The following is a 22,196-nucleotide window of genomic DNA, read 5'->3' on the forward strand; positions in this document are numbered from 1 at the left end:
GACAATGTTGGGAAGCACATATTTGATAGAAGAGCCATGTAAGCATTCAAGAATCCAATTAAAAGGGACAAAACAGCTACTTTCCTCATGTCACCAGATTCTAGTTGGAGGAGGAAAAACTAGATCAGTCACACTTCACTGGCACACCGCTCCTCTGAAATATTTGAAGGTTTTTTTTCACAATGAATCTAAACATGCAGTTGCCATACCTAACACTTCCCAGCCACGCTTGACTGGATGAAGACAATAGTCCATTCAGTCAGGATCAAAATCAGATGCATCCTGGAACCCTAGATACCGAGTCATGACCTAACTGTCCAGGGAGTGACGTAAAGACAAATGCATCAGTCCAAAAAGTGGCTTAGCATTGTTTGATACTGTGGGGTATTCACAAGCTTTTTTTTTTTTTTTAAACAAAACCATGACTTCAGACGAGTCATGATCAAGATTATTTCTAAAATAGTTACATTATTAATTACCCTTAAAATGTTGATAACTTTAGTGTACTTTAATGAAACATTCAGCAATTATGAATCTCTGGAACTGGAAACAAATTGAAAACACTAGAGAAGAAGTAGGACTTTAAGTCTTGACATTTATGTTCCAATGATTGATGTCCATTTTTATGAGAGCCACCGTCCATGAGGGTCTGTGCCAAAGGGTGATCAATACAGTAAGCCAGTATTCAAGCAATATTCTGACTAAAAGCCACTTATGAGTAAGTACATATGATATTTGTCTTTCTGGGTCTGGGTTACATCATTCAATATGATGTTTTCTAGATCCATCCATTTGCCCACAAATTCCAAGGTGTCATTTTTTTCTGCTGTGTAGTACTTTATTGCATAAATAAGTGGTTTTTAGCTATAAAGCAAAAAAATAAAATAAAATAAAATAAAATAAAATAAAAAAAACCCACAAAAAAAAAACCAGTCTACAGTTCACAATCCCAGGGAATCTAGACAACAAAGAGAAGTTTAAGAGAGACATACATGGATCTAATTTACATGGGAAGTAGAGAAAAACAAGATCTCCTGAGTAAATTGAGAGCATGGGGACCAAGGGGAGGGGAGAGAGCAGGGAAGGGAGTGGAGAAAAACATATAGTTCAATAAAATCAATAAAAATATAAAAAGCAGTTTTCTGAGGAACTGATTGGAAGCATGGTGAAGGATCTGGGCTTACTGAGCATGAGGTAAGACTGAAAATGTGGAGTAAGCACATGGTTATGCTAAGAGTTCTGTTTGGATATAAGATGTTCCTCCAAGGATCATTTGCTGGAGTTGGACTTAGATCTACATAGCAGATGGGATCCTGAGAGGTGTCCAGATCATGACAAGTCCTGACTGAATCCATGAATTTATAAACTTTTTGTTGATGCACATATACCAGGTACTTTATGTACTGTAAAGGAATGAGGAAGGGGATGGGGAGGAAAGAATAGAGAGAACAAGCTATAGTAGTCCAGATACGATGGAATCAAACCATAACTTTCACACTCTTCGTCTATAAAAAATTCTGGAGTAAAGTAGCTTTTAAGCTGTGGTAGTTTGAATGAAATTGATTCCATAACTTTATAGGGAGTGATACTGTTTGGAGGTGTTGGGGGAAATATGTCACTGTGTGGGTGGGTTTTGAGGTCTCCTATGTGCTCAAGTCACAGTGAGTCAGTTCATTTCCTGTGGATCAGGATGTAAGAACTCTCAGCTCCTTCTCCAGCACCATGTCTTCCTGCATGCCTCCATGCATCCTGCCATAATGATAATGGAATAAACCTTTGAACTGTAGGCCACCCCACTAAATATTTTCCTTTTTAAGAGTTGCTGTGGTCATGGTGTCTTTTCACAGCAATAGAAATCCTAACTAAGCCACCTGTAGGCTGTTGGAACACATTAATTATGTCTTCTCTTTATTCATTAGGTCAGTGTACCTGTTTCGCTGATTGTTTATCATCAAATCTGAATCTAATCTACTTGACAAATCCCTGTCATTCACAATGAGCTTCCATTACTTTATTAAGTAGTGTATCCCCCTTAGTCTTAAATTACTCCACAAATTGTCCTGCTCTGCTTCCTTCAAAGTAACATGATTGTTAATCTCAGTCTTGATTTATTTATTTATTTATTTATTTATTTATTTATTTATTTATTTATTCATTGCCATGATAAGCTCTTACTTTCTTAACTGATCCCTTCTTGTCTCATCTGCTGACTTCATGGTATAAAAAGCTCCCTTTCATCTTGTTCTTCTGTCATGATGTCATGCCTTGCTATGGGCATGACAATGCCCATATACAATGAAATATATATACAATGAAATAATCAAATCAGACACTGTGCCTCTGAAAACTTGATAAGAATACATTTTTCTCTGGGCTGTGGTGGTATATATCTTTAATTCCAGGAGAGGAAGGCTATCTCTGTGAGTTTGAGGCCAGCCTGTTCTACAAAGCAAGTTCCAGGATGGTCAGGGCTGGTACACAGAGAAACCCTGCCTTAGAAAAGAAGAAGAATGTTGAAATAAGAGCGGCGGGGCTGCGTCCCCAGCACCCTGGCCGCCTGCTAGCTTATGCCTGAAATAACAACACACAAACTGTATTCTTTTAAACACTGCTCACCCATTATATCCAGCCTCTTCTCGGCTAACTCTCGCACCTGGACTAGCCCATTTCTAACAATGTGTGTAAGCACCCCAAGGTGCGCTTACCGGGAAGATTCTAGCCTCCATCCATCCTGGGTCGGAGCTGCCTGGGACAGCGGAGCCTGGCGTCTCTGCTCCAGAGAGCAGAGCTGTCAAGTCTACCCGGGAGAGCGGAGCATGGTGTCTCTGCTCCAGAGAGCAGAGTTGTCGGGTCTGAGCTNCTGTTTACTCCTCCCACCTATGTTTTAACCTATCAGGGCAAGCAGTTTCTTTATTTAATTAACCAATGAAATCAACAGATTGATATATGACACTCCCACAGAAGAAGAAGAAGAAGAAGAAGAAGAAGAAGAAGAAGAAGAAGAAGAAGAAGAAGAAGACATCTTATATTTCTTTTTTAAAGTTGTTATCTTAGTTAGGGTTCCTATTGCTATGGCAAAAACAAAACACCACAACCCAAAAAGCAAGTTTATTTGGCTTACACTTCCACATCATAGTCCATCACTGAAGGAAGTCAGGACAGAAACTCAAAACAGGCCAGGCACCTGAGGACAGGAGCTGATGCAGAGGCCGTGGGAGAGTCCTGTTTACTATCTTGTTCAAAATGACTTGTTCTGTATGCTTTCTTATAGAATCTAGGATGTCCAGCATAGAGGTGGGACTACTCATAATGATCTGGGTCCTCCCTCACCAATCACTAATTAAGAAAATGTCTTACAAGCCTACCTACTACCCAATCTTATGGAGGCATTTTTCTTAATTGAGGTTACCTCCTCACAGATGACTTTAGTGTGTATTAAGTTGACATAAAACCATCTAGCACAGTTGTTATCCTCAAATATTTTATTCCAGTGATGAGAAGTGGCTAACATGGTAAGAGGAGAAAGAGGTGTCTAAGCTACTGAGGAGGAAGAGCTGGTAAAGCCTGAAGCACCATGATTAAGAACTCATGGGCCATTGGCTTATGCAGCCTAGTTTAAAGAAAATAAAATGTAATTTGAAAGTCTGCTTCTTGCGGCCTAGCTTCCATGGTTCCAGAAACTACTATGCAAGCCACCAAGGGCAGGAAGGAATTAATAGTCCAGCCCTGCGGCAATACCTATGAACCACAATGGTCACCAGCATGGAGCGATGTCTGTAAAGCTGTAGTAAGTGGCCCTTACAAACTGATGGTAAATTATAGTTGTCTAATTGGACTTGGGGTTCATTCAATAGGAGGAAAATTACACCTGGTATGATAAATCTAACAAAATTCCCAGGTTAGTGATGTCATGGGCCTTAGACAAGAATCTACTACCACCACTTTGTTAGAACAGCCTATAATTCCTTACTATATTCTAAGTCTTATCCTTTTACCCATGGGTATTAGCTAACACCCTTCACCATAAGAGCAAATGAAGACCGTCACAGAAAGCTGCAACTGGACACATGCAGAAATCAACGAATAGTGAGAAGCCCAGCCCCAGTCAATACATCCCACATCCCAGTTCTGCATCTATGGCTCAGAGAACATCTTGAAAAGGGGGTCAGTAAGATTTTAAGAGCCAGAATAACAGAAAGTCTAAAGTTCAATAGTTTCCCCGAGAAATGGCTGCATGAACAACCTGGGACAATGGATATAACAAAATACATGAAAGGAGAAACATTTCATAGGTCACATCCCTAGGCAAGGAACTACAGACATCCCATGCCTGCTGGGAGAGAGAGAATTAGCCTATCCCAAGGACGTTCCTCCTTACAATGTATTTAATACAAACTGGTCAGTCCTGAAACCATATATATCTAAGCAACAAAAATAGACTCATCAGACTGTATTTATAGGTTTCTCCATACATATAAATGTGTGTAACAATAATAATAACCAAAGAAAAAGAGACTATCAACTTAGGAGTTAAGGTGGGGTGCATGGGAAGAGTTGGAGGCAGGGTACCTGGGAGAGCAGGGAGAGATGAAAGTGAAGGGTAGAAGTGTTATAGTTCTATTTTAATTAAAATGCATAAAAATTAAAAAATTAAAAAAAATCTAAATGAAATGCAGTGTTTGAGTTCTGCTTTTGATCCGTTTTACACAACCGAGGGTCATGTCTTCTACTCTTCTACATTTTCTATATTCAAAAACCCTTCAAAAATATTCGCCAAAACTAAAATCAACAGCAAATTTCCAATACGCATCACTTTAAAATACCCGCCTTCCAAACTGCCATACAATAAAGATGTAATCCTGCCATTCCTTGTTTAAATGATTTTTCCCTCCTGAATATTATCCTCTCTGTATTTATAAAGTCCTTCACATTATTTAAACAAAAATGCCCCCATCTTTCTTTTTCTTTGTTCATTTCTGTTTTCCTTCCTTCCATCCTTTCTTTCTTTCTCTTTCTCTTTCTCTTTCTCTTTCTCTTTCTCTTTCTCTTTCTCTTTCTCTTTCTCTTTCTCTTTCTCTTTCTCTTTCTCTTTCTCTTTCTCTTTCTCTTTCTCTTTCCCCTCTTCCTATATTTTGATTTTTATGTTCATTTCATCAGTTACTGAGTAGGTGCCACTAGGAGAAAAGGGAGCACGTCTTTTCATCGGCTGCCTTGTGATGGAGGTGCTTTGCCCATAGTCGATAAATGTATAACTTACTATGAGCTAAATGGAATTTGTTTTTGTACTAGTGTAGACAAGTGGCATTTCACATCTGACCTAATACTCGAATCTATTAACTGACTTCCCAGCTTCCATACTTTCAATCTTTGTATTTCTGTCTGATTATTTCCATGCATTTTAGCTGAGCTTGATGTCTAATGTTCTCATGATAAAGTCTTAGCCGTTAGTACTGGTGGCCCTCCACCTCCTGTACTACATTTCTACTCCTATACTGCACCCTACCCTTAACATTGGGTGCTGGCCATGATGGGTTATGGTTCAGGATGGCTAATGCCAGGCCTCTGTTTCTTGTTGTGGCCTTAGACTTCCTCTTTTGTCCTGCAAGTCACAGAAGAACTTCCTAGGTTATCGCATTGAATAACTCCAAGCTGCTCCTTAACCAAGAATTATCAACAATCACAGAAAAGCTAGCTGGCTGCTGTTGACAAAAGGGGAGGCATCCGTCAAACGGCATCTGTGCCAGACCTGCCAAAGTCTACCTTTCCATACGGGTGATGCTCTCTACAACTCAGCTGCAATTTCAGGATAATTTAGAAAAATTGTGCTTGGTACAGGGCAGACCTCACCTCCACATTGACCAGATTCACAGTGTTTTTGTTTTATTTTTTAAAAAGAAAACAAACTGTATTTTTCTTCATTTTTACATACCAACATACCAATCCCAGTTCCCATTCTCTCCCCTCCTCCCATTCCCCACATTTTGCCCCGCCATTCCTCAGAGAAAGGAAGACACATTGCTTTGGGGAAGGTCCAAGGCCCTCCATATTATATCTAGGCTGAGCAAGATATCCATCTATGGAGAATGTGCTCCCCAAAAGTCAGTACAAACCGTGGGGATAAATCCTGGTGCCACTGCCAGTGGCCCCGTAGTCTGCCCTAGTCATGTGACTGTCACCTACATTCAGAAGGTCTAGTTTGGACCTATGCTGGTTCCTTCCCTGTCTGGCTGGAGCTGGTGAGCTCCCATTAGCTCAGCTAAACTGTTTCAGTGGGTGTACCAATCATGGTCTTGACCTCTTTGCTCATGTTCTTATTCTTCCCACTCTTCAACTGGACTTTGGGAGCTCAGCCCAGTGCTTCCCTGTGGGTCTCGGCCTCTGTTTCCATTAGTTGTTAGATGAAGGTTCTATAGCGATATTTAAGATATTCATTAATCTGACTACAGGGCAAGGCCAGTTCGGGCACCCTCTCTTCTATTGCCTAGTGTTTTAGTATGTGACCCCCTCCTAATGTAAGTTCACCACGTTTGCCTCCTCTCACTCTCCAGCCCCAAACCATCCTATACTATGATCAGATACACCCCAAAAGTATTCCCTATCAAATTTTGGGTGATTTCATTGAAAGTCACTAGTTGCCTCACTATGCTCACATGACACGTAAAAACAACGTTCTATTTGTTTCAGTGTGACGGCGTGAAATGACTGTATTTTGAAACATATTTGGCATTAAAATGCACAATGAAAAATTACCAAAACAAATGGACAGTGGGTCCAAGTGTTTGAACTGTGGGAAACTGGAACAGTAAGTTATACTTATTTGTGGAGGCATGTGGTTGCTAATCTCAAATCTGTTTCAGTTTGTTCCACACACAAGGACATGGAAAATACCATCTCGGTAGAGCTCAGGCTTTCAGAAGCTCAGCAAGTCCAAACTTTTGATTTATTTATTATTTATTTTTGTACTGGCTTTTCTTTCTACCAAAGGTCAAATGCACAGAGAACATGACTAGTTAAAAATATTTATTGATTGATTGTCCAAAGAAAAAGTTCTGAAAATATTTATAGCCATTTGAGCCAGTGGGCTTTCCAAATCTTGTTCTTTCACAAAGCTGGGTATAGTGGATTGTGCCTGTAGTCCCATTTACTTTGGAAGTGGAGATAGAAGAATCATCTGAGCCTAGGAGTTAGGACCAGCCTGGGGATCATAATCTGATCTCTTCTTTAAACAAATAAAACAAAACAATAACTACAACCAAAAAATCCCCAGTAAATTTTGTCTTTATCTTTCTGTGCATTGGAAGATATTTTTTAGCCTCACTAATTTCCATACAGGTTCTTCTAACGTCCATCCATCCATCCACCCATGCATCCATCCATCCATCCATCCATCCTGCTCACATTGTATAAACCAATTGCTGGGAATCAGCAGAAAGTGTGTGTGTGTGGGGGGGGGAAGCACAGGATCTTCACTTGTGCTCTTCACAGTCTAACTGCAGAAGATAAAATTATCAAATAATTATGAAAAGTAATTAGAAATACCTCTAATAAGAGCCCTAAATTATAGAGCCTGGTGCTGTGATGAGAGCTAAAAAGGGACATGGTCTAGGTGAAGGAGGTCAGAGTCCAGTTCCCTGGGGAAGTGGCAATTGCACTTTTGGTAGAAGAGTGGTGAGCGGGAGCTAAAATTACACTGTGCAGAGAGGAGCTATTAGGTGGAAAGGTTCCCCGGGGCTGGGGGGCATAGCATCTTCACGAAAATGGAAGAAGGCCGGCGTGGCTGGTGCAGGGAACTGTGTACAAGGTTGGAAGGCAAGAGGGAGTCAGCCCTGCAGGTCTAGGCTGTCTTAAAAATGCTGCTTTCATCCAAATGTTTAGGAGAGATGTCTGAGGTTCAAAACCACAGGAGACAAGATCAGGTTTGTGTGTTGAAAGGATCCCAAGAGTTAAAAAGGGAATATATTAGGTGTGGGAGACAGTGAGCAGAGGGAGGTGCAATTAACCAATTGCAGTCATGGTAGCATCAGAGAGGAAACCGAGAAGCTGGACATGAAGTGATTTAAATGGGACTTGGTGGCAATGTGTGTTTCCTTGCTAGCTAAAGCCGTTCTGGATGAAGAGCTATACAGACCCGGCGCATCTGTGCCACATTTCCATCACAGCATCACTGTTTCTCACTCATGCAATCAGTATCTAGGCTGCATCTGTTAGTCATTCTGGCTGCTGGTGCTGCACCAATGAGCACTCGCCCCCTCCTGGACCTGTGCTTGTTCCAGACATCTGGTTAATGATGTTAACTAGACTAGTCACAAAGAAACAACATTTGAAATACTGTGGGCCATTATCCTTAAGGTTCCACATTTCTAAAGTACTCGTTATGTACAGATATCGGGGAGATAAACAAGTATCCAGTGGGGAACCATGGGGGAAAATGGGTACTCGTAGGGTCATAAAGCTATGGCATGCCATTACTTGGGCTCAGATCTTCCAATTGCAAAGCTGAGGGTGACCCCTGTTCCCCTGTTCTAATGCCCCACCCCCAGAGATTGCAAATTTGTCTCACAAAGGGAAGGGAATTCCATTAGCCAGAAGAAAAGGCCATCCTCAGCTAGAACACGTGCCCGCACTTAAGTCTAAGCAAAAGACTTGCTTTCTCCAGCATTATCTAATGAATTATTAGCCAAATGAAGGCAGGAGATGCAGAACAATTGAGATTTTCATATTGGCCCAACACAATGATAAAGAAACAATGATTAGGTATGTGTCTTGCCCATGCCAGCCCTGTGTAGCTGTCTGGAACCAAAGATAAAACAGGCAGGCCCAAGTTCATATATTTACATGAACAACTTCTCTTAGGATGCTTGGTCATGTACACAACTTCCATGTTTCTTTCCACCATGCTCTCTTATTACTCGTTTTGAACGGTTCCTTAACACACAGGTCAATGTTCTTTCTTTTTATTTTATTAAATAACAAGTTTGACTTTCACAATGAGTGGTCATAGGGATATGGATGTGGTTCTTAAGACTACATAACATCTATAGGTTTATCTTCCTTGAAGCAACCATTTCTCACCAAGGGCTGTCAGCACTCAGAGACTGGTACAATAATCATATCTCTTTACTAGAAAGCTGGTTTCTTTTATATCTGACATGTTTCCAACTACTGAAATCAAACACAACACAAGCACATCTGGACTTCCAAGTGTTCAATGACATTATTTATCAAAATAAATTTATTAAAAGTATTCAAAAACCACTTCAAAGTGTAGCTGCCTGCAAGACAGTTTTTGGCACTCATAACAGACACCGGTGTTCTACAGAACGGCACGCATTCGTCTCTCACGCACGGTTCAACAACACAAACACACTTTTTAGTTTCAGTGATACATGACACAATAGGACTAGCCATCTACAGTCCTTAGACTTCAACACCTTTGCACACAGTAAACATTTTAACGTTACTTAGTACTGAAATAGTAAAACTAGAAGTAAAACCACGATGTGGTAACAATGGACTGATTTAGGGAAAAGATGGACAGCCAGCTAGCTAAGGCCACATAATCCCAGACCTATTGATTTTAAATGTTCGGACCAACAAGCTTCCATTGTCTCTTTCACCTCAGACCCTTGCTTTCCCAGTGAGGAACAGCACATTCAGAACACTGTTCCCTCCCTCTGTTCTTCACACAGCAAGGGAAGCTGTTCTCACAGAGCCCGTCCTAGGTTGCTGGCTTCCTGATTCACTACCCAACTTTGAATCAATAGTTCTGGGTGATGTTTCCTAACACCCAGGCTGAATTCAAGGTCAGTCTTTTGGCAGGTCACGGCCTTTCCTCTTGGGAGACAGAATGAAATGTCCTCTGCTGGAGGCTCCTTGTCTCATGTAGCATGGGGCTCCTTGGCAATCTGTGGCTTTTTACACAAGTCTTGGTAGAATTCTGACTCCAGGAAGCGAGGATAAGAATTGTTCTCCATCAAACTGTATACCCTCTTCTGGGCTGTCGTAAAGCAGCCACTGGTCGCCTCTTGGATATTCTGGGCAATCAGAGTTTTTGTTTGAAAGTCTATGTTTATCTGGAAAAGAAAACAAAACTTGATTTAATTGGTATTCAACATTACAAATCGATGTTTAATAGTAAAACACAAAAGATGTAATATGTGATCAGTTAGAACTGTCAATTTTGGAGAAACTTAAATGTTAGGACAGCTGGGGTGGAGAGCTACACATGGCGCTATCGGCTTGCACTTTAGCTGGGGCATTCAATTCTTGTGTTTCACTTCCGTGTTGAAGATGTCTAATTTATGCTGGCATGAATAACTTGGTTTCTTACCTCTTTGGGAGCTTCCTTTTCTATGAAGTCGGTATATATTTTCCTTGCTTTTGAGGACAGTTTTTGGGGTGACTTGGTTTTTTTGAAGTCTTCACAAGCCAGCCAGAATTCAATATTTTCTTCACAGAACTCAGATTTTAAAAACGCCCTGAATGCCGCCAGCCCATCTGAAAGCACAAGAAAACAAGTCGCATGTAAATTGAGTGACCGAACAGCACGTTGTTCTGCTAGTGCTGGGATGACCAGTTCTCTAGCTTTCACTCAAACCTGCCATGCTCACAATGTAAGCTCTGTAGAGCTCTGAGACGCCAGCAGGCAGAATACTAAAGTTTCTATTCTGCAACAAAAATATACTGAACTTCACTGTCCATGCAAAATAAATATTTATAGGACAGCTATCCATAAGTTCTCATGCAATCGGAAAAGCTTATTCAACCTACCTATGAGTAACTGTCATTTTAATGCTTAAGCTAATTTTTCTTCCCCAGCTCAAGTGAACACCTCATGTTTTTCCATGATTAAACTGGAGAAATAAAAACGGGCTTTATGCAGTGAGTGGTGGTAGTGCCTGACGTACTTCCTGCGGGCTGCTCGTGGCGTGGACACATTCCTAGGCTCTTGGGATACTGGTAAGAGGTCAAATTCAAAAGGTCAACTTACATTTGCTGGCCAACAGTTCATCAAATGCTTCTGCCCAGAGCAGCGCTTCCTCGGGAGAAGGCCTGAAAGAGAAGTTCCGACTGTGAGCTATAGCACCCATGACAGTTCCCCTTTCCTGTTGGGTGGCTAGATGATTCATCTCTACAACCACAGGCCTTGCAACTTACTTGATAAACGTTTGCTGTTTGCTTTTCTTGCCAGTTTTGGGTTTCCCAGGAGTGGAGGAGTTTTGCAAGAAGTAGCTCAAACGGGTCTTCCAATCCTTTAAGCTAGAAAAGGAAAAAGGAGAGAAAAACCAAAATTACTTCAAGCGGCAATTCTTGAATAGTAAAATGACGACCAGTTGCAGCAGCCTAAGGTCAGTCACCCAGTAGCTACAAAGCAGACAGGCAAGAACAAGCCATCTCGTCCTTGGAGCGCTAAACCCAGCACCTCATGTAGCGAACATAATTTCATCCATTCGCCTGACTATAATGAGTTTTACAAACAGGATAGGGCTACAGAACATAGCTAGAACATTTTTGCAAGTTATTTCTGACCTACAAAAAAGGCTGCGCTTTTTCTGCATGGTTAACCACAACTGGATGGCAGTTTTACGATTGAGAACAGCAGTGGAAATGTCTTGAGCTCAAGACAGGAGTGTGTACATCACGACACAGTGCATAAAGGGAGGGTTCTCTCTCTCTCTCTCTCTCTCTCTCTCTCTCTCTCTCTCTCTCTCTCTCTCTCTCTCTCTCTCTCTCTCTNTCTCTCTCTCTCTCTCTCTCTCTCTCTCTCTCTCTCTCTCTCTCTCTCTCTCTCTCTCTCTCTCTCTCTCTCTCTGTGTGTGTGTACCACGACACTGGCAGTGCATAGTGTAGGTGTGTGTGTGTGTGTGTGAGAGAGAGCAAGAGAGAGGTGGATTCCGGAGCTCCCCTCCGCGACCGCCCACAGGGCTTCTCCGCAGCAGACACTGCAGAGCAAATTACTCATTCCACAGTCGTGACTGGGTGAGACCTACTTTATGATTTAAAAAATCGCATCTAAAGCAAATAAATTCAGAATCATCCAAACATTACCCAGCACCTGTGTAAACAGCTCAGAACTCACAATGCAATGTATGGGCGCCGCGGACCCTATTCAGTTGCAGGTTTCTTGGGTCACGTTAAATGCAGAACAAAAAACCAACCCGCGCCTTCTCAGCCCATCTACCGCCTCCTTCACGACAACTTCCCCCGGTCTTAAACTCTTTAAGCTCACACAGAAAAAGCACGAAATCTAGTAGGCTAACTTTTCCTTCTTTCTTTCTTTCCCCACTTTCTCTGCAGAGGCGAGTTAGCTCAAGTCAAAGCCGAGATAGAAGGAAGGTCGGTCCCTATCCGCAAAGCCAGGCAGAGACCAGCTTAGGAGAGAGGGCATACTCACAGCGTTCGCTTCATTTTCTCGCGCTTCTCCTCCACCTTGGGGCCGTTGCCTGCGCTCTTGTCCATGGGTACGCAGTCGTGCTGGACAGCCAGGAACATGGCACTTTGCATACTCAGACGCCCGCGGCCACCGCAGCTGTTTGCAGCCGGGCACGCGCCGCGCGGCCTTTTAAAGCGGGCTGCGGCGCAGGGGCGGGACCCGGAGGCGTCGGCCCCGCCTTTAGAGGGCGCGGATTGGCTCGTTACAGACGGCGCGAGGGCGGGGCCGCGCGGGCCTGCCGCAGTCACGGCGGCAGCCGAAGGGTCTGGAAGCCAGGGCGCTGATGACGTAGGTGCGGCAGCCTCGTGCGCACACAAGCGGGGAGGCGGAGGGCGGGGACGGAGCGGGAACGCTGCTAGGTCGCTCGGGTGGCCACCGCCGTGGAGGGGCCCCGAGTTCGTGACTTTACCCTAAGACCGTACCTTTCCCCCCTTTTCTTGTGAACCCCACCTTTGCAACTCATCTGTTTTTCACGATCTTTAAGATTCACCCGGACACCTATGAACGGCCGCCGGCATGGGGAGAGCCCTGCTGGCCCCACTGTTTTCAGGAAGGGCGTAAACGAGATAAACCTGAAACAGGGGTTGCGGAGCTAAGTGCTGTGACTCCCTGCTCTTCGCTCTGGCATCTTGGAATTCCTTAAGGGAATGCCCTCTGGTCAGGGAGGAAGAAGGAGAAAGTGCCTATTAAAAACCGGTGTTTTAAATGGTGCTGCATTTTTGATCTTTCAGTGCATGACTGCAGCGATCTGTGACGTTGCAGGGTCAGTCCCCAGGAGATCTGAAGGGCATCTCCTGCCGGGCACAGCCCAGATCTGAGTGATAGTGAGAAACAAAGGGAAACCCAAGATCTGGCAGTTCTGATGTACCCGGATCATTTGTAGTTTCAGACTGTAAAGGAATCAGGATTTCCTCATGAATCATTCCTAGTTGAGCAGGCTTAGAGTTTAACAGATGTTCATCTGCTTAAATTAAGGGGTGGGGGTGTGGGGCTAGAGCTGGAAGTGAGAGTGGGGAGGTGCAAACAGTTTGCCTGAACAAGCTTCATTTGTGAATTCCCCAGAAACTCATCTTTACTCGCGCAGGTTTTTAAACTGCCCCGATTTGTAAGAACAAAAACATGACTTCAGCTACAAACGGATTCAGCTTCCTATGTAACCAGAAGGATGCAGCGGAATACCTAAGTGGTTTTCCCACACAGTCGGGGCAGACAGGTAAACAACAAAATATGGCTTGGGTTCCAGATTTTCTACTTCACACTAGACTTTCTGAAAGAAAAATGGAGACACATTCCTCAAACTGGAAGCAGGCAGCACACAAGCTGCGGGTAGTCAAGTTCCACGTTTGAGTCGGAGAGCAAAAGTCTGCAGTCGCTAATGAAGAAAATAGGTATAGCCTTATTACAGAAGGAATATCATTTTGATTTTAGTAACAAATGCTTGAAAGCATGTTTGTAAATCTGTGAGATGGAATTTTAATAAGCCCCAAAGAGCTGCCCTGTTTCTACATCTATTTTAATTACTTATTTATTAAGATGTATAATAGAAATAGTGTTGCTGTTTAAAATATGTGTAATGTGCAGACATATTTGATTTTTCTCAGCAATACAAAACATGGAAATATTTTCCACTTACAACCCTGGTGTTAAAATCATGAACACTGATATGGGACACTTGTGTCTGTCAGCAGGTGTAATCAGAGCCAGTGTCTAGCCAGTAGTTGCTAAGTATCTGTTGGGACAGTCACTTTCCCCCGCTGGAGCCCTAGTTTCTCACATCTAATAGCAGCAGTGTGGCTCTTTGTTTGTTTTATGGCCAGTCTTATAAAATACTATACAAATCTTATATTTAAGACCTTTTGTAGCATTAATGAAATGCGTTAATTTGCATATCTAAGCAGGGCAATTCAAAGCCAGCTTTTCAGGATAGAAAAACCGTGAGGACCGAGAGTTAACTGGGTTCTAAATGTGTAAATTCTATTAACTATCAAGACAATGCAGATGTGTAGTGTCAGGCTTATGGTATTTAATAAATTGCTGTCTGGATAATAAATAAATAAGGAAAATAAACAACATAGTTCATATTCAACCTCATCCAGGTCTTGAAGCTTGAAAACCATCTTTTTTTTATACATTACCAAAAGTGAATATCAAAAGACTGGCTAAAAGACAGACTACCTAGGCGATTTTTGTATTTAATACAAGCATTTTTTTTCACAAGCCTTTTTAGACTGACAATTCAGATATTAAGGCACAAAAGTATTTTTCTCCCTGCTTGATAAATTTGTTTAAGTTGACAACCACAGATAATTTTGAGAGTTTAGGTAGTACCTACTGCAGACAGAAACTTTTTTCTTAAGACCTTCCCACGTTGGACCGGGAGGGAGTGTAGTGGCATAGTGCTCGCTCAACACCTAGGGGGCTCTGGATTCTGTCTCCACCGAAAATAAATCCCCATGGTAAAGTCTTTTTAAAGACCGGCTTCCATATTTAAAGTAAAAGCTACGTGGCGGAGTGACTTCCCTTTAGAGTTTGTTGTTGTTACAGTTGGCTTTAGGTAAATAGGATTGCTAAATATTAAGATGACGCATAGTTTCCTTTTTGTGGTGGCGGAAGCAACAATGCAGTGTGGGTTGTAAAAGTCGACAGGCAAAGCCACAGTGTGAGATTGGCTGATAAACAAAGCATGGGTTTCCATCTTGATCTGCCATGCCCCCTACTGGAGGGAGCCTCTGAACAATTTTTCTTTTTCAAACAATATCACGCAGATAATATGAAGAGAAAAATGTCTCCCTTGCCAAATGCCTATGCCTATCTTCTCCATTAATTAATTGTTGTGAATTAAAATTTTATATATACTAACTCATGCTTTAGAATTTAGAACACACACACACACACACACACACACACACACACACATATATATATATATATATATATATATATATGTATGTATATTCAAGACAGGGGTTCTCTGTGTAGCTTTGGAGTCCTGGAACTTGCTCTGTAGACCAGGCTGGCCTCGAACTCACAGAGATTTGCCTACCTATGCCTCCCATGTGTGGGGATTTTAGGTGTGGGCCACCACCACCCATTCTCAAGATATATTCTTTTAAAACACACACACACACACACACAGACAGACAGACAGACAGACAGAATTATCATTCTGTAAGTAACTATGTGCTTTTTTTCACTTGGCAGATGTTTCAGTTACTAATTTGAAAGAGCTCTAAACCTTTGTGAAATGATTATTTTTTTTAAAACTATGAGACCGGGGATGCAGCAGAGTGGGATAGGTAACAGAAACAGATAAAAATGTTAGTACTATTCATATAGTCAGAAATGTGACATGGATCTTCCTTTTTCTGTTTTTTTTTTGTTTGTTTGGTGCTTTTTTTTTTTGGTATAAGGCATTTTATTGAGGGAGAGAGGGAGAGAGGGAGAGAGGGAGAGAGGGAGAGAGAGAGAGAGAGAGAGAGAGAGAAGAGAAGAGAAGAGAAGAGAAGAGAAGAGAAGAGGAGAAAAGGAAAAAAGAGAGGAGGCAAAGCCGTGTGTACACCAGGAGAGAGAACAGGGAACCTTTCTGTTTTATTTTGTCTAACTTCGGTTTATGAAACTTTTTATCAGAATGAACACATGACTTCACAAGACTCTGTTTGTAACCCTTTTCCTGTAATATGATCTCAGATTTTAAAGTGATTATTAATTTCTTAAACTATAACTTCCATGCCCAGAAGCTAAGAGAGAAAATTAGTGTTTTTGTCAGGAATAAATGGCTTTAATGCTTGGCCTGTGTTTTAGAAGACTTAGTCATCCCACCAGTGTGCGGTGGTGGTTTCAGCTAGTTGTGCCTCTCTTCTGTGTTTTGAAGTCTGTACTCCAAAGTTAGGCAAGGCATTGGAAATTTAATTGCCTTCTTTACCAAAATCACCTTCGTTATTATTGAGAATAGGAACATGAGGACTTTTTTTTCTGAATGAAGAATGCTAATGTAAACCAAAACACCTCAAATAGGTGTGTGCAGTAGTTTCTAAGCCTCTGACATCTAAATCTGCTGCGCTTAGTAGAAAGCTGATGGGAGAATGGTTAGAAATTCTTCTTGTAAAGTAAGCTGCAGAAGTAGTGATCTGTAGCCTGCAAAGTACAGAAACACAATGTCTTTCTTGACATTTTTTATGACTGGGATTTTAATTTCTAGCCAAAGAAATGGGAGTGTTAGTTGGAGTATATTTACTATTCTTTTCAAATGTGGTGAGTTTGCTTAAGGACATGTCAGATTTCAAAGGCTTATAAGCTGTTAGTCACTGGGTGATTGAGGCAACAGAATTAAGAGCTGAGATTCCAGCCTGGGCTACACATGAAGAAGAGAGAGGGGAAGGAAAGGATGGAAGAAAAACAAGGAGAGAAGAAGAGGAGGGGAGAGAGAGGGAGGGAAGGGAAGAGAAAGGAAGAAGAGAAGCTGTTTTCTCCCTTCCTTTTTTTTTTTTAGTATGAAAAGATCAGTGGCAACAAGAGATCTGATACACTTATTTTTCCCCCAATATGCTGAAAAGTTTTTCAGTAGAGAGCATTAATCTAGTTTATGCACTTTTTAGGTCTTTGATCCATGAACTACTTTATAATAAAAGACAACTTTGTACATATTCTTTTCTCCCATTCTATTTTCTTTCCCTTCGCCTCTCCTTTCCCCTCTTCCTCTTTTCTCTCTTCCTTCCCTTCCCTTTCATCCCCTCTCTCCCCTCCTCTCTCTTTCTTTCTCCTTTTTCTTCTCTCTCCTTTCCTTCCTATCTCTCTTCTCACAGTGTAGCCCAGGCTGGACTCTCAACTCTTGATTCTGTTGCCTCCATCACCCAAGTACTAAGATCACACTAAACACATGAAAAAGAGAAGAATCCCAGGATCTCAGGGGAAATGACTGGGTGATGGAAGCTGTTGCTGTGGAGATGTGAACAGAATCGGACACAGCTGTGCTGCATCAACCCTAAGTGCACCAGTGCTCTCTAAACTTCCCAGCTTCTTAAACTCACATTCTTCTGTGTTTGTTTTCAGAAAGTGTGTTTGACAGAGCAGACTGGATGGATATCTTGCTCATTATTGGAACGCTTACCTATTATTCCTACCGTTGCTCTTTTCCTGCAGCCCCCTGTGAGGTATTATGACTGGGGAGGCATGTTCCTGCTACAGTCGGAAAGAAAGAATGAATCAAAGAATATCCTGAGCAGCTGACAGCTTAAAGGGAATCAGGGTGAGTTATCCTTTGTGTACTGCGGACCTGCTGTGTCAGGGATTGAAGTGGTCTGATGGAGTTTCGTCACTCCACAGTGCTGATAGCAGTGCACTGAAGCTGCATGTAACCTGACTCTGGCCCCAGGTACTCTGCAGTCTCAGCTTGTGTTATCACCTTTTCCTGGGGGATCTCTTTCATCTCTGGCTTTCTTAGTGGTCCTTTCAGCTTCTTCTAAACACCCTATCAGATACATCAGTGATCATTAGTGATACAAGACTGCCTTATAAAAGCAAAATGCTGGGGCTGGAGAGATGGCTCAGAGGTTAAGAACATTGGCTCTTCTTCCAGAAGTCCTAAGTTCAATTCCCAGCAAGCACATTGTGGTTCACAACCATCTATAATGAGATCTGGTGCCTTCTTCTGGAGAATGCTGTATATATAATAAACCTCTAAAAGAACATCTTTTTTATTTTTTTAAAAAAAGGAGAAGAAGCAGAATTAGGTTCATGGCAAACTTGAGGACAAGGTAAAGAAAATGCCTCTTTTGCTTCCTGTCCCCACACATTCATTCCTTCTCCCATTATCAGCATACCTCACCCAGATGACACATGATGAACCCGTATTGACACATTATCACCATCCAGAGTCCGTGGTTGACACTGGGGCTCATTCTTGTTGGAGTGAGTATATTCTGTGGGCTTCGGCACAGGTACAGTGACCAGTATCCACCATTACAGTATTATGCAGAGTACTTTCACAACCCTGGTTCTCTCTGTTCCTGTTTGGATTGCTTAATTCTAAGAACATGTTAGTACTGCAAGAAACCAGCAGCTTGTCTCACAAAGTGGCTCTACCTACCTTGTGCCATCCTGAATGGTACTTCCTGTAACTCTGCATCCAGAAAAGCACTTGATGTTCTCAGTATCCTACGTTTAAACCATTCTAAAAGGTGTACCATTTGGACCGTTCCAAATGGTTTAATTTCATTAACCGAATCTTCATGGCCTAATTCTCAGTCCCCTAGAAGCGTATGATACATAATGTCTTTTTGTGTGTATTTGCCATTTGCTTGTTTTCTTTGGTAAGGTGTCAATGTTTTTCTGACCAATTTTAAATTAGGTTATTTTCCTATTGTTGAGTTTTAAGTTTTTTTTAGTAGTTTTAAGTAACAGTCTTTTATCAAATAAATGCATTTGCATATTTTTCTGTAAGCCTGTGACTTTCTCTCTCTTTTGTCTTTTGCAGGGCACAAACTTTTAATTTCAGAGAAGTCCACCTTAGTATTACCTCATTTTTGCCGAAAGTTAGTTTTTATCTTTAAGGAAATGATTTTAAAAATAATGTAGATTTCTGTGCCACCAACACCCCATTCTCAGACTCACCGTAAGATCCAGAAAACTACACCCATAATTAGCATGAGTGCCAAAACTTCAAGCGGTGATTTATGTTATACGGGAAACAAGATCAAGAGTGCAAATGAAAGGCTCAGACCTGGCGAGTACCAGGCTAGCACATTAAAGCTGTCGCCGTGGGCATGTAGGCGACAACAGGACAGCCAAAGGCTGGTTCTACACCCGCACCGGAAACAACTCCTCCTGTTGCTGCAGCACCTGCGCTGATTCACTTGGCAACAGTCTCGGTGGTGTCTGTGGCTGCTCTGGTCTGAGCCTTCTTCCAGTCAGCTGCGGCACACTCCTCTGGGTCTTTGCTGCTATGTGTAAAAGTGACGCTCAAGCCCCACACGGGCGTGGTCTTCTCTTTCATGTCTTCTACACATCTTAGAGATTTACATTTTACATTTAGATCTGCGATTCATTTTGAGGACTTCTGGAAGATAGAGTTACTTTCTGAAATAGTTAAGCTATCCCTTATCCCTCAAAAATGTGTTAGCAATATCCAGCTTTTTAAATACAATTAATATTTTCAACAAAATTATCCACTATTTTTCTAGGGCTAATTTGTTACCTGGTAAAAGTCATATATTTTCTCTCATCTCCCTCTCCTCCTTCCCTCTCTTCCTCCCCTCTCTTCCTCCCTCTCCTGGGTCTGTCTGTCTGCCTGCCTGTCTGTCTTTATCTTTGAGATAGAGTCTTACTGTGTTCTGGCAAGTCTATATAAACTTTCTGTGAATGACAAAATGGCTTTAAACTTCTGGCAGTCCCCCTGTCTCCGTTCCCCAGATGCTTGGATTACAGGTGTTTGCCATCGCTCATGGCTTTGTTTCTTTTTCTCAATACAGTCTAGCCTAGACTTTAAGTCTCTGTCTCTCCTCTTACTATGCCCTGTCACTTTGTACTGAGTTCTCTTTTGGGATCTTGCAGTGTGTCAACTCTTTCGTCTCCTCCAGTGACTATTTTATAGAGTGCTTTCAGTTTAATTTCCTTAAGAATTTTAAGAGAAATTTAAAAACAAGCCAACCGAAGATATCTTAGAAACCTTGGCAATCTTCATCTAGATAAGCTGTGTTGAATTAGGAGCGGCAGGGCTGCGTCCCCGGCACCCGGCCGCCCGCAAGGCTAGGTTATGCCCTGAAATAATTACATGGAAACTGTATTCTTTCAAACACTGCCTGGCCCTGCTAGTTCCAGTTTCTTATTGGCTAGCTCTTACATATTGTTCTAACCCATTTCTAATATTCTGTGTAGCCCACGAGCTGGATTACCAGGGAGGATCTTAACCTGTGTCTGTCTGGAGCGGGAGAATCACGGCGACTCCTCCACTAAGCTTCTTTCTCCCAGAATTCTCTTCTGTTTACTCCACCCACCTAAGGGTGGACCTATCAAGGGGCCTAGGCAGTTTCTTTATTAATAAGAAATCACTCCCACATCAAAGCTGTATTTCACTGAGCAATAGAAGTTGGTTTCACAAAAACTTCTTTGGCTTCATCTTTCTGCAGGGCGGGCATCTTCTGACATATTCATTATATTTGATCCCAAGCTTTCACAGATGATGTTGTCTTCTTCACGAGCCACAGATGGATTGATTTCCATGTTTAGCAGTGGTTACAATCTTAAGGAAGTAGAGCTCAGTCCACCCTGGCATCAAGTCAAGAGGGAAGGAGGAGTTTGAAGCATCTGATCACAGTGCAGAGGACGATGAAGGAACGTGTGTGCTTGGCTCCCTTTCTTCACTGTATATAGTTCAGGGTCCCTGCAGAGGCAATGGTTTCACCCACAGTTGACACCAGTCTTCTAACTCTGGTTAAGCTAGCTGAGATCATCCATTGTGGGCGTGTCCAGAGGCCTGTCTCTCAGGTAGATTCTGTCGAGTTTCCAACACAAACCATGACAGTTACCTATGAGCTCCATCAAACGTCCTCATTTTGAGTTTGTTCCATATGCTCTAGTTTTTTTTTTATTAAACTTTTTCCAGATTTAAAAGTTTCTTACTTTATCTACCTTTTAACATCAGATGAGAACCGTTTTGTACATAACCAGAAATAAAATTTGCTGCTCCTTGGGGATGGGACTTCTCACGTGACACATCCTGTTTGGTGATGCTGAAGTTGCTCTCCCGTCTTCTGATGGTTTTGGAAAGCCATTTTGCTTGTACATGCTTGAAATTGGATTGTTTTGATGCATCTTCCAACAAGGAGTATTTCTTGTCATGTCAGGCTCAACTTGTTCTGAATGTTTGGCTTTCTCCTTGCTAATTCCACTGTAAAACTGCTTTAAGCTGGCTCCGAGCTGGCGATTGCCTACTCCTTATCACTCTCCTCCAGGTTTTCTCTTTCCAGTAAAGTGTTCGTCAGCTTGACATCTGCTGAAATTGATTCAAGTCCTTCAAAGTCGTTTCACAAGTGAAACAGTTTAGCAGCTTGATGGATTTCATCTTCTTAAACAGGCAGAAATTCAGGGCATACTGGCACACATCAGGCGAGTGCTAAATCCCTAGCACCCAGTGTGTCATTTTACTTTTACCTACATAAGACGGGTTTTAAAATATTAAAGTACCAACTATGCCTATAAACAAAACAATGTTCTACAGGAGTTCATGGAGATCTATGTGTACTTTAACGTCTTCTCACAGGGCGACCATTTGGTGGACCCAATGTCTCTAGAATTGAGGCCTTCAGAACATCACAGTCACGAGCGGATCCCATCTAGTCTTCTAGACTATTACAAGCCCCTTTAGGTCTTCAGGACTCTGGGCTATACAATCCATCAGAGAATGTGAGTGAGCATTCTTACTGGAACCAAACTGATAACGCCTGGTAACTATAGTAGGCTGGGGAGTAAATTATTGGCTAATGTTTCTGTAAAACAGATATTTAATCCTCTGGCTCTCTTTCTCATTTTGCCAACAGAAGCACACTATAGTTCCTGTTCTCAGAGCTTTTCAATTTCTAGATAGCCTTCATGTAACCTAGGCAAAACTGGGGACAAATGAGGAAGGATTGGGAAGGACCCTAAACAAGATTTCAAGTTACTTTTCCAATTTCATGTTTAAAAACAAAAGATAAAATAGTTTCAAATTTATTTCATATAATCAGAGTACACTGTCCAGTCATGAATGAAGAAACCTCATCTTCCTCAA

General features: G+C 42.0%; 1 protein-coding gene and 1 long non-coding RNA gene across 2 annotated transcripts; both read right to left on the minus strand.

The window, feature by feature from the left end:
• Positions 1–8,938: 8,938 nt before the first annotated feature.
• Rgs2 (regulator of G protein signaling 2) lies at positions 8,939–12,558 on the minus strand. Its single transcript, XM_050119987.1, has 5 exons — positions 12,395–12,558; positions 11,158–11,259; positions 10,991–11,052; positions 10,331–10,497; positions 8,939–10,073 (listed from the first exon to the last, which is right to left on the minus strand). The coding sequence occupies exons 1-5, from the start codon at positions 12,502–12,504 to the stop codon at positions 9,879–9,881; spliced, it is 636 nt and encodes a 211-aa protein (XP_049975944.1). The 5' UTR covers positions 12,505–12,558; the 3' UTR covers positions 8,939–9,878.
• A 6,512-nt stretch (positions 12,559–19,070) lies between these two features.
• On the minus strand, positions 19,071–20,361 carry LOC126487291 (uncharacterized). The gene is made up of 2 exons (XR_007588325.1): positions 20,323–20,361; positions 19,071–19,487 (listed from the first exon to the last, which is right to left on the minus strand). It is a non-coding gene; the product is annotated as an uncharacterized lncRNA (long non-coding RNA).
• Between the last annotated feature and the right edge of the window lie 1,835 nt (positions 20,362–22,196).

This window comes from Alexandromys fortis, unplaced genomic scaffold (genome assembly GCF_014885135.2).
Source record: "Alexandromys fortis isolate MF-2015 unplaced genomic scaffold, M_Fortis_MF-2015_v1.1 scaffold_142, whole genome shotgun sequence".
NCBI lineage: Eukaryota > Metazoa > Chordata > Mammalia > Rodentia > Cricetidae > Alexandromys > Alexandromys fortis.